The sequence below is a fragment of the Lepidochelys kempii genome, chromosome 14 (genome assembly GCF_965140265.1).
Source record: "Lepidochelys kempii isolate rLepKem1 chromosome 14, rLepKem1.hap2, whole genome shotgun sequence".
Lineage (NCBI taxonomy): Eukaryota > Metazoa > Chordata > Testudines > Cheloniidae > Lepidochelys > Lepidochelys kempii.
The window spans coordinates 39,712,724-39,725,743 of NC_133269.1; the positions used below are offsets into that span (position 1 = coordinate 39,712,724).

General features: G+C 51.0%; 1 protein-coding gene across 1 annotated transcript in view; it reads right to left on the reverse strand.

The window, feature by feature from the left end:
• Positions 1 to 13,020, reverse strand: part of LOC140897513 (uncharacterized) — a 19,957-nt gene continuing 6,937 nt past the window's right edge. Inside the window, 1 exon segment of the mRNA XM_073310232.1 lies at positions 1 to 5,143. Coding sequence (XP_073166333.1) covers positions 3,777 to 5,143 — 1,367 coding nt within the window. The 3' untranslated portion in view covers positions 1 to 3,776.

A 13,020-nucleotide genomic window follows, 5' to 3' on the forward strand; every position in this document is an offset into this window, starting at 1 on the left:
GGAGGAAAGAGGCAAGATGGAGATGTTTCCAGGGCCTTTTATATCTTCTTTTGCCATGTGGAGGGAATCCCATTGTTCTTACTGTGGAAAAGAACAGTAACAAGATGGTGTCCAGTCACATGAGCCAGCACATGGGCAAATCACCCCTCCATGACTCAGTTCTTTACAGGTAGAAGCCATTGCCCACAGGTGAGTTTAAATGTTCCCAGGAAGGCTGGGAAGGGACAGCTCAGTGGTTTGTGCATTGGCTTGCTAAACCCAGGGTTGTGAGTTCAATGCTTGAGGAGCCATTTGGGATCTGCGGCAAAAATTGGGGATTGGCCCTACTTTGAGCAGGGTTGACCTCCTGAGGTCCCTTCCAACCCTGGGATTCTATGATTCTAAGGCTCATCAGATGTGGATTGGGGTCTCCAAAGGCCCATTGTCAGCCATGTACTTCTTGATGGGCCACTCAATTTGAATAGTCCCTTCGCAATATGCTGGCCAACTGCTTCACTGGTCCTATTCAGAATTAAACTCATAGAAATACATGTAGCCAATACTCATGATTTCAAATACAAAAATAACACATGCATACCAATAGCATAATCATACCCAGGTATTGATATTGTTTCCCTAGGCACCTCCCAAGACCACTTTTGCACAGGTTTGTTGCAAACATAGAACAGTGGTTGCAAAAATGATCTATATGTTCATATTTTAATCAGATCACGTCATACAGGGGACACAGCAGTCCTTTGTCCTTGCTCCCAGCTTCTTGCTGTGGTGACAGACTGCAGCCCCTAGTCTAGCCCTTCCCTCAGGGGCAAACTGCAGTTCTTGGATGGGCCACTCTTTTGCAGCAAGTGGGACAGACCCACTTGCTTTTCTGGGCTCCACTCCCAGGACCCTCTAGGGCCAGCACTTACTGCCTCTCCTCCAAGTTCTCGTGCTTACCTCTTTATCCCTGGGCCACTTTCCCATAGCCCCAGCACCTTCGCTGCCCCCTATCCGGGCTTCAGTCTGGCGGGCAGTCAGGCTGGAGGTCCACTTGCTCTCCTGACCCCACCCCGCACTGCTCTTCCCCTCACACTTCCCTTTATAGACAGCTAGTCCTTTTCCCTCAGGCTGGAGAAAGAGACTGCTCCCTGCTCTCCTGAACAGTCCTTTTTATATGGCTCTCACTGGCCCTTCTTGGCTGCTCCATCAAGTCTTCTTTCCATTGGCTCTCTCTGCAAGCCCTCCTCTCATTGGCTGGGCCAAAATTGTTATGTGTAATATTTTCATAAAACAGTCTAGTTCAAAATCAAATAAAAAAGTTAAATCAAAAGGCAAATGTTTGTTTTATTCAACTTAAAATACAAAGTGTTTAATATCAAAAAAATATAATATACTAAAGTCTAATACATTTGCTTAAGTAAAACAAAAAAAAATTTCATTGGCCAAATCTTTCAATTAAAAAAATTGGTATTACAATTTGCACACCAACAGTCTTTAAAAACAAAAACATAAAAAATTAACCCACTCCCCATATTGTACATAAAATCAATAAACAACAAAAACACTCAAGCCTCATTAATAATGCCTTATAAGGAATATAGGAAAACAACTCCATATTAGTACAGCAAAGTTGTTTATCAGCGTGAACAAAATCTGCAGTTACCTAGCACAATATTACAGCTGGGGGTTTTTACAGAGCTGGCTGGTGCAATAACATACAGTTGGGGATCTTTCGGACACTGCTTGGTCCCCCTCAGTCCCCCTTCCAGCCCCTTCCCACATACCCAAAGTGGCTTAACTGATTATCTGTGTCAACAGACACAGGCCAACTGCACTTTACTATGCTGGCCTAAGTCATACAGGACACAGGCCTGTAGGTTTCTTGCGTTACAGCATTTCCATATAATAAGCTTTCCTCTCTATAGATCAAGTTTAGGCCTGAGAAATTGTCCGCACAACCCATAACCTCAGCCATACAGAACACAATGCCATCCACAGGCTCAGAAACACCCCTGACATTCTAATCAAAGGGGCTGACAAAGGAGGTGCTGTAGTCATCATGAACAGGCTGGATTATGAACAGGAGGCTGCCAGGAAACCTTCCAACACCACATTCTACAGGCCACTGTCCTCCAATCCCACTGAGGAGTATCAAAAGAAACTATGCTGCTCAAGAAACTCCCTGCTACAGCACGGGAACAAATCTACACAGACACGCCCCTACAGTCCCGACCAGGGGTATTCTATCTGCTACCTAAGATGCATAAACCTGGAAATCCTGGACGCCCCATCGTCTCAGCCATCGGCATTCTTACAGCAGGATTATCTGGCGATGTGGACTCTCTCCTCAGACCCTATGCTAACAGCACTCCCACCTATCTTCGAGACACCACCGACTTCCTGAGGAAACTACAACCTATTGGTGATCTTACACCAATATTCCACACAATGATGGGCTACAAGCTGTCAGGAACATTATCCCTGATGAGGCCACGGCACACCTGGTGGCTGAGCTTTGTGACTTTGTCCTCACCCACAACCATTTCAGATCTGGGGACAATTTATACTTTCAAGTCAGCGGGACTGCTAGGAGTACCCGCATGGCCCCACAGCATGCCAACATCTTTATGGCTGACTTAGAACAAAGCTTCCTCAGCTCTCGTCCCCTAGCACCCCCTCCTCTATTTACGCTACATTGATGACATCTTCACCATATGGACCCATGGGAAGGAGGCCCTTGAAGAATTCTGCCAGGATTTCAACAATTTCCACCCCAGCATCGACCTCAGCCTGCACCAGTCCACACAAGAGATCCTGGACACTACAGTACAAATTCGTGATGGTCACATAAATACCTCCCTATACTGGAAACCTACTGACCTCTATACTTACCTACATGCCTCCAGCTTCCATCCAGGACACATCACACGATCCATTGTCTACAGCCATGCCCCAAGATACAACCGCATTTGCTCCAATCCCTCAGGCAGAGACAAACATCTACAAGATCTTTATCAAGCATTCTTAAAACTACAAAACTCACCTGGGGAAGTGAGGAAACAGACTGACAAAGCAAGATGGAGACCCAGAAGTCACCTTCTACAAGACAGGCCCAACAAGGGAAATAACAGAACACCATTGGCCATCATGTACAGCCCCAACTAAAACCTCTCCAGCACATCATCAACGATGTACAACCTATCCTGGAAAACGATTCCTCGTTCTCACAGACCATGGGAGGCAGGCCAGTCCTCGCTTACAGACAGCTCCCAATCTGAAGCAAATACTCACCAGCACCACACCACAGAAACACTAACCCAGGAACCAATCCCTGCAAAAAATTCCATTGCCAAATCTGTCCCCATATCCACTCTAGCAACACCATCATAGGACCTAACCATATCAGCCATGTCATCAGGGGCACATTCACGTGCACATCGATCAATGTGATCTATGCCATCATGGGCCAGCAATGCCCCTCTGCCACGTACATTGGCCAAACCGGACAGTCTCTATGTAAAAGAATAAATGGACACAAATACGACATCAGGAACGGTAACATACAAAAGCCAGTAGGAGAACATTTCAGTCTCCCTGGACATTCAATAACAGATTTAAAAGTAGCCATCCTTCAACCAAAAAACTTCAAACACAGACTTCAGAGAGAAACTCCAGAGCGACAATTCATTTGCAAACTTAAAACCAACAATTTGGGCCTGAAGCAGGCTCACTACAAAAGCAATTTTCCCTCTCTTGGTATTGACCCCTCCTCATCAGTCATTGGGAGTGGACCACGTTCATCCTGTGTGGATTCTCCCATTTTTAATGGGGTATGATCTCTGTCTGAAACTTTTCCCACAGTCCAAGCACTTATAGAGTCACTCTCCTGTGTGGATTTTCTGATGTTTAAGCAGCGCCGGTCTCCATGTGAAACTTTTCCCACAGTCCAAGCACTTATAGGGTCTCACTCCTGTATGGATTCCCTGATGTTGAACCAGCACCGGTCTCCATGTGAAACTTTTCCCACAGTCCAAGCACTTATAGGGTCTCACTCCTGTGTGGATTCTCTGATGTTTAACCAGCGCCGGTCTCCATGTGAAACTTTTCCCACAGTCCAAGCACTTATAGGGTCTCACTCCTGTGTGGATTCTCTGATGTTTCACCAGCATTGATCTCTGTATGAAACTTTTTCCACAGTCCAAGCACTTGTGGGGTCTCTCTCCTGTGTGGATTGCTTGATGATAAACAAGACCTGACCTTTGTATGAAACTTTTCCCACAGTCCAAGCACTTGTGGGGTCTCTCTCCTGTGTGGACTGCCCGATGTTTTACAAGGTATGACCTCTGCTTGAAACTTTTCCCACAGTCCAAGCACTTGTGGGGTCTCTCTTCTGTGTGGACTACCTGATGTTGAACAAGGTGTGACTTTCTTATGAAACTTTTCCCACAATCCAAGCACTTGTGGGGTCTCTCTCCTGTGTGGATTGCCTGATGACGAACAAGGCGTAACCTTCGTACGAAACTTTTCCCACAGTCCAAGCACTTATAGGGTCTCACTCGTGTGTGGATTCTCTGATGTTTCACCAGCACTGATCTCTGTATGAAACTTTTTCCACAGTCCAAGCACTTGTGGGGTCTCTCTCCTGTGTGGATTGCTTGATGATAAACAAGATATGACCTTTGTATGAAACTTTTCCCACAGTCCAAGCACTTGTGGGGTCTCTCTCCTGTGTGGATTGCCTGATGATGAACAAGGTGTGACCTATGAATGAAACTTTTCCCACAGTCCAAGCACTTGTGGGGTCTCTCTTCTGTGTGGACTACCTGATGTTGAACAAGGTGTGACTTTGTTATGAAACTTTTCCCACAGTCAAAGCACTTGTGGGGTCTCTCCCCTGTGTGGACTGCCCGATGTTTTACAAAGTATGACCTCTCCTTGAAACTTTTCCCACAGTCCAAGCACTTGTGGGGTCTCTCTCCTGTGTGGACTGCCCGATGTTTTACAAGGTATGACCTCTGCTTGAAACTTTTCCCACAGTCCAAGCACGTGTGGGGTCTCTCTTCTGTGTGGACTACCTGATGTTGAACAAGGTGTGACCTTTGTATGAAACTTTTCCCACAATCCAAGCACTTGTGGGGTCTCTCTCCTGTGTGGATTGCCTGATGTTGAACAAGGTGTGACTTTGTTATGAAACTTTTCCCACAATCCAACCACTTGTGGGGTCTCTCTCCCGTGTGGATAGCCTGATGACGAACAAGGTCTGATTTCTGCTTGAAACTTTTCCCACAGACCAAGCACCTGTGGGGTCTCTCTCCTGTGTGGCTTTTCTCATGTGAATTTAGTGCTGACTTTGAACTGAAACATTTCCTGCATTCAACGCATTGAATGGGCTTGTCTACAGTGTGACTTCTCCCATGGTCATTAAGATCTCTGTGCTTATTGAAGCTTTCCCCACTGTCCAAGCATGGAAATGGTTTCTCTCCCGTATGGACTGTTTGATGTGTAACAAGTTGTGATCTCACAATGAATCCTTTCCCACACTCAAGGCAGTGCCAGGGTGTCTCTTCCTTGGGATTTGTCTGCTGCTCTCTGGGATTCTCGTCTCCTCCCCCACCATTCACAGATTCATCCACTTTCTTCCTGGGTTGGTTTATCAGAAGCCTCTCTGACCTGTGCCAATTTCCCCAGGCTTCTCCCTGATTCCAGCAAGGGGAAAAATTCCCTTCAGCTCTTCCCAAAAAGGTCCCCTGTGGTTCCACTTCCCCAGGAACTGCCTCATGATGATTCCCCTCCTTCTTCTCACTCGCTCGCTCAGCACCTGCTGGGAGAGACACAATCCAGAGAGGAGTCATTGTGCTGGGGAGAAAGAGGAATACCACTGAGGGAAAAGCCAACACAAAGACTGAGCAATTGCATTCTGCCTCCACATCCCACCCTAACACTTACAAGAAAGGAGAGACGGGAAGGGTGGAATGGCGTGAGCAATATCTGCTGACCAGAGCCCTGCTCTCGGTGAGATGAAGAAGAACTGAGGGCGTTACTCACATCGTATTTTGGGATTCTCAACTTTTTCCTTCATTCCCTGGATGGTTTCTCTGTCAGGCCTCACCTGTGCTGGTGCATCTCCGAAGCCTTCTGTCCTTGAAATCCTGGAGATCGGACACCCACAGCTCTTCCCCTCGTTCCAGCCGGGCGATAAGCTCAGGTTTGGGAATGGGAAATCCTGTGCAGAAGGTGAAATGAGTCCAGATCAGGGTGCATGGACCATCGGTGGAGGATTTGTCACAAAGGACGTTCCGTGAGTGGAACCTGTCCCTGTGCTCTGCTGGAGGAACGTGGAATCCAAGAGGATGGGAACAGGGTCACTGAGCCCCCTTGCGCAGAGGACGTTGTCTGGGGAGGTGAGTTGAATTATTACTACACCCTCACTAGGCGTTCTCAGGATCTGTGCGCTCTGGGGGCCTTGCTGACCCACACACAGGTCTCGACTTCAGCGTACCTCTTTCTAAACCTGCAGAGCCCAGAGCCCTCCCCATGCCTGGAGCTATTCCCAAGGAGGGAGATGAACAGAGATTGTATGTGTAGCCAAGAAACAACACAGACAAGACAAGACAATGCGGATTTATGCCCCTTTGAAAGCTGGAGGGGTGGGGATGGTTTAGCTTGTCCATTGGGTTTTGACTCCCGTGTCCCAGTGGAGAGGGCACCGAAATGCATGTATTTCTCACATGGCAGCTGTGCATTATGGAACCCATTCGCCTCTGCTCCAACTGACCAGGGAAAAACCTCACCACATTAAGACACGTAGACCGCACAGCTTCTAATAACTGAGGGGACGGGAATCCCTTACCCAGCGAGGTCACCGTCTCATAGTTCTCCTCCATGACGTCCCTGTAGAGGGCTCTCTGAGCGGGGTCCAGCAGAGCCCTCTGCCCCTGGGTGAAATAAATAGCCACCTCCTCGAAGGTCACCGGCATCTGAAACACCAAGAGTCCCCCACTCAGCACCTGCTGCCCCAGACACAATCCCACTACTCATGGGAAAGGAAAAAAAAACGTGAAGCTGTGGGAGGGCCAGAGTAGCAGAATCCCACCCACACCCTGCTCAGAGCAGCCAGGAGGCTTCAGGGGGCGGAGAAGGTGAGAGCTCCCTGTCCGCCCCAGCACACGGAGCACGCCAGGATCTTCTCATTTCCCACACGCCTGCCAGCCACAGACTGGGACAGGAAGCAGAGCTCTGAGCCGGGGACAGGGGCAGGAATCCTGACAGCTTCCCTTCGTATTTCACAGCAGCCCCAGGCAAGTGGGGTCAGGCTCCAGCACTGGGAGCCTGGAAAATGGTCCCAGCCCTGCCGAGGTGGTTATATCCTGCCTGAGAAATGGGGGAATGTCCCCTCCCCCTTTCCCTGCCACAATGGGCCTACTTAGTAAATCAGTAGGTTTATCAAACCCTAACTCCTCCCTGCCCCGCTCAGCAGCACCCTGAAACTCCCCTACCTGAGCTGGCTCCAACACAGCCATTACCCTTCTCTCTCCTCTGGAAGACTGGCCGATTTTTAGTGAAACGTGGACCTGATTCCTCAGCCTGTCGGGGCGAGAGGGAGGTTACAGAAGGGGCTTCTGTCCTTGTCACACCCCGATTCCCCCCAGACTCTTCAGACCCTCCCAGTAACAGCATATCTGAGCCAAATGCTAAAGAAAAGGGAAGAATCAAAAGGGCCACTTTGGGAGATTTCCATCCATTGCAGTGTAAATTCCTCTCCCTTAGCAATACCTGGAGCCCTCTGGTGGCATCACCTGAAGATTGACCTGTCCTAGACTCCTCCGGCAGCCCCCACGGTCAGTCAGGAAGAGGCTGATCCCATTGGCCCATCCGCACACCCCCCTGCCTGAGCCAGCAGTGACTCTGGTCTGACTCTGGTGTAGCTGAGATCTGAACCCTACAGGGAAATCAGACCAGGGCCCTGGGCAGCCCCCAACACTCAAGGGCACACAGACCCCACCACCACAGGGGTGTCTGACAATAACACACTCAGAGCCGGGTGTGTGTGTCGTGGGGGGGCGGTTTGAGGGGGGGTTGGGTTTTTTTCCGTGTAGCTTCTGCACCCTGAGGGGTTAGTCCCCTGATCACTCCCAAAGCTGAGAAGAGCTTCTCTCCGCCCGCCTCCCCACATCCCCCCTTTCCCTCGCTGTGCCCCCCACTCACATCCTCCCCCATTCCCGACCTCGCTCCCCTCAGCGCCACAGTCCCCGATGCTCCTCCATTGCCCCATCTTCCCTTCCGTGCACCCCTGCCCCCATCCCAGCCTGCCCCCGGCATCCCCTGCACCCGCCTCCGGCCCCTCTTTATCCTCCTCCCCCTGCAGCCCAGATGTGACGGGGATGGGCCCCGCTGCAGGGGGGGATGGGAGGGTCTCTCTTACCTTGCCCCCGAGCGGGGCCCCCCGGGGCAGGGGCCGGGCCGGGAAGGGGCCCTGGCCGGGCTGGGGGCTCTGCCCTGGGAGAGGCTCCCGGGGAGCAGCGGGCAGAGCCCGGCTGGAGGTTCCCCTCTCCCGGCTGCAGCCCGGGCTCCGGGCTCCCAGCACCAGCCGCCGGGGCTCGGGGATCTCGCCGGGAGCCAGAGTCCCCGAAGCGGCTGCGAGTCACTTCCTGGGCCGGGCCTGAGCCCCGCGATCCTCCCCCCAAAGTCGCCCCCCAGCCGCTCCTGGGTCCTAGCGATCAACTCACCGAAGGATCAGCATCCCTGTGCCCGGCTCCTGTTACCCTCACAGGCTCCAAGGTCACAAGGGACCATCATGAGCATCTTGCCCAGGGGTTCTCACCACCAAATTTGGTGGCCTCAGAGGGTGGCCAGCAGCTCTCGCTGGTGCCCGCTCTCACACTTGCCCCTATAATCCCAATTAACTTTACTAGAAACCAATCAATATGCAGAGAGGTAAGAAGGGGGAACACTCCCCCTAGTGTGGGGAACTTTTCTGGCTTCTACCAAGCCCCAGAGGAACTGGCGAGCAAAAGGATCTGAGTCCTTTACCCAGAGGCCTGCATGACCTCGAGGACCCCTCCCCCTGCCCGCTTCCACTCTGGACCCCCGTAACCCCAAGGCTGGGCCCAGGGCTCCTGAAGCGCTCGACCCCCAATCTTGTGATCACTCAGGACAGCTGTCCCCATTGTGGGGTGTTCTCTCCACTCTGGATGCTTCCTTCATCATTGCACAGAGTTAAGAACAAATACAATTTATTAATCCCCTTTCTTTTGGTGTTAGGAGACGGCCTAACTAATGGCCAACCCATTAAGTTTCAGTAAGGGGCCAACAATCCCCTTTCTCCGATAAACATGAAAATCCTAATTTCTTTATTGGTAGTTAGTAAATCCGCTGCTGTGAAAAAGGGTATTTCTATATTTGCTAAAAATTTTGACAACCTCTCAGCTAGCGACTTGGGTTGCCAATTTGGGAATATTTTAAAAATGGACACTCAAGTCGGAGTGCTGCAACCTCCCCTGCCCCGCCTCTTCCCCCCAAGGTCCCATCCCTGCCCCACCTCTTCCCTCCAAGGCCCTGCTCCAACTCCACCTCTTCCTCCAAGGGTCTACCCGCCCTCCACTTCTCTTTCCCCCTTCCCTGCCTAGGTCAGGAAGGGCTTGTCTGTGGAGCCGGGGCTGGGAGCTGCAGCTGCCCAGTGCAGGTAGGAGGCAGCCCCGGCTGAGTCGGCTCTGATGGGAGTGATGACCCAGTGCCTCCCCACCCGCAGTAACTCGACTTTGGCTGTCCGGTCAGTAGATGTGATCGGACACTGTCAGGTCCCCTTTTCCACTGGACTTCATGGTTGAAAACCGGGCACGTGGCCACCCTAACAGCACCCACTGTGCCAGAAGTGCTGGGAACGCGTCAGGGACAAGTTCTGCTTTCCGATGGAGGAGGAAGGAACCAGGGGGCAGGTGGGTTAGACTCATGTAACCCTTGGCCCGTCAGAGTTGGCAGCAACAAGGGCCGGGTTCAGTATCTAGGGGATCCATTCCAATAACACAATGCAAACCGGCTCGAGCCCCCACCCAGTGACCTGGGACAAATATATACCACCCCCGCTGGGCGCCTCCAAGAGGCAATACTTCCCCTCTGGCAAGCACATAGTCTGAGTGTAGCAAAAAGCCTTTTAATAACAGAGAGAAACAATGTGGCATTATGTTGGGGAAACACCACCAACAGGATTCGTAACACAACCCATGAGCAAAAAAACCCACCCCAAGCAAATTGGGGCATGCCCTTTTCCCTTTGGTTCTTGAGTCCAGCAACCCCGAATCACCCAAAGTCCCAAAAGCCCAATGACCCAAAAGTCTCTGTCCCTGGTCAGGGCAGCTCCAGAGTTCGAAAGTTTATCTGCAGAGCTTTACCTCCCAACCTGGGTGGAGATGGGGGCGGGGGTAAGAGGCACCTTACATGATCTGAAGCTGAGCACCCCACAGCTCCATAGGCCTCCGCTCCGCTCGCTCGCTGCCCCACGAACTGCTTCGCTCAGCTCCGCTCTGCGGCCCACCAGCAGCTCCCGCCGTCCTATGAACTGCTCCACCAGCCTGTCCACAAGGCACTCCCGCAAACTGCTCCACAATAGATCGTCAGGCTCCTCCACTACTTAACACAACGCTCAGCGATTTCAGCTTTTAGTCAGTTCAGCTCTTTGGTGAATTCAGCCTGTAGTAGGGGAGCCTCAGGGCTGGTGCACCATGAGCCCCAAGTGAGCTCAGCGGCCTGGAACTAGACTCCTAATGGAATCAAAATGAGCTCTGATATTCCCCAGTGGAGCGAGGAGGAAGTGCAATTAGCATGTAAGGCCCTCACAAAGGAGCCCATACCACCAAGTATTAATACTTATCCCCAGCCTCTCTCCATTCACAGAGTTTTGGAACCCATGACCCTTGCCTAGCGAGTGCTACTTAGTAGATGGTGAGTCCCTCCCTTAGGAGTCTGACTAAGATCACAGACATCAAAGCTGTGACTCCTAAGCATGGAGAGCCGGGGACAGGGTGGTACGTGACACCGTGGGAGATGGAGGGATAGAACGGAGGCAGGTTAAACTTTCCATGGCTGGGACAGAGGCTGCTGTGTGGAGAGAGGAGCGTGACAGTGAGAGGGGAAGGAGGGAATCTCTCGCACTCACCCCGTTGCCCTGAAATAGCACAGAAGCGAAAACTCCACATTTTATTGTCCCTTCTCCCACCTTTTTAGCATCTAGTTAATTCTGGCCCATAAGGGATAAAATGTACAAACACTAAATGCTTTTCAGCACGGCCTGGAGCAATGCGAGACTATTTGGGAATGAGACAACCTGGCCCCGAAGGGGGAACTCAGGGACTAGCAATCACTCTGCTAACGGAAGGTCGGGGGTCAGAAACTGTGTTCCCGTCAGGCTACGCAGCTGAACTGCAGGCTATGGAGGGCCGTGGAGGCAGGCAGGGAGAGGAGCCCCTCCCCAGGCTTGGCCCAGGTCCAGCTTTGAGCCGGGGATGGGGTCAGGAATCCCGACAGCTTCCCTTCATATTTTACAGCAACTGTTACGAATTATTCCAGTTAGGACACTTACACTTCGTTTCTAGGCTGAGGCAACCAAATAAAGACAGACTGCAGAGTGTCTCAGAGTTTGTAGGTTTATTACGCTCAAGCGTGGTACCGTTCTCTTAAGCTGAACGGGACCCCGATTACAGGTTACACAAAGATTATATACTGTTGGCAAAACATCCTGCCTGTGTGCCTCGGGGCGCATAACCCAACAAACAGGCCTTCTCCTTATCTATCACCAATCCCCTGCAGCCACCTTCCCCCTGCAAAAACGCTAAATTAGCAGCTATTTCAGGCATGTCGGCTGGTTCCTGTCTCCTTTGTTTCCCTTCTCTTGAAACTGTCCAGCTGTCCACCCTGAAGGATCCTTCCTTCCTTCCTTGCTACGTGGTGTGCTCGCTTCTAGTTAATGGCCGAGAGGAAACCCTAAATGGAGTCACATATGCTAACTAGGTTAATTTCCCCTAATAATTATGAACAGGAGGCTGCCAGGCACCTTCCCTACAACTTTCCTGTGACGAGATAACTGGTTCTGTGGATGAAGGGAAAGCAGTGGACGTGGTGTTCCTTGGCTTTAGTAAAGCTTTTGACACTGTCTCCCACAGTCTTCTTGTCAGCAAGTTAAAGAACTATGGGCTGGACGAATGCACTATAAGGTGGGTAGAAAATTGGCTAGATTGTTGGGCTCAACGGGTAGTGATCAATGGCTCCATGTCTAGTTGGCAGCCAGTATCAAGCGGAGTGCCCCAAGGGTCGGTCCTGGGGCCGGTTTTCTTCAATATCTTCATAAATAACCTGCAGGATGGTGTGGATTGCACCCTCAGCAAGTTTGCAGACGACACTAAACTGGGAGGAAAGGTAGACACGCTGGAGGGTAGCGATAGGATACAGAGGGACCTAGACAAATTGGAGGATTGGGCCAAAAGAAATCTGATGAGGTTCAAAAAGGACAAGTGCAGAGTCCTGCACTTAGGACGGAACAATGCAATGCAGTGCTACAGACTAGGGACCAAATGGCTAGGCAGCAGTTCTGCAGAAAAGGACCTAGGGGTTACAGTGGATGAGAAGCTGGATATGAGTCAACAGTGTGCCCTTGTAGCCAAGAAGGCCAATGGCATTTTGGGATGAATAAGTAGGGGCATTGGCAGCAGATCGAGGGACGTGATTGTTCCCCTCTATTCGACATTGGTGAGGCCTCATCTGGAGTACTGTGTCCAGTTTTGGGGCCCACACTACAAGAAGGATGTGGAAATATTGGAGATGTGGATATTGGTGTCCAGCGGAGGGCAACAAAAATTATTAGGGGACTGGAACACATGACTTACGAGGAGAGGCTGAGGGATCTGGGATTATTTAGTTTACAGAAGAGAAGAATGAGGGGAGATTTGATAGCTGCTTTCAACTGCCTGAAAGGTGGTTCCAAAGAGGATGGATCTAGACTATTCTCAGTGGTAGTGGATGACAGGACAAGGAGTAATGGTCTCAGGTTGC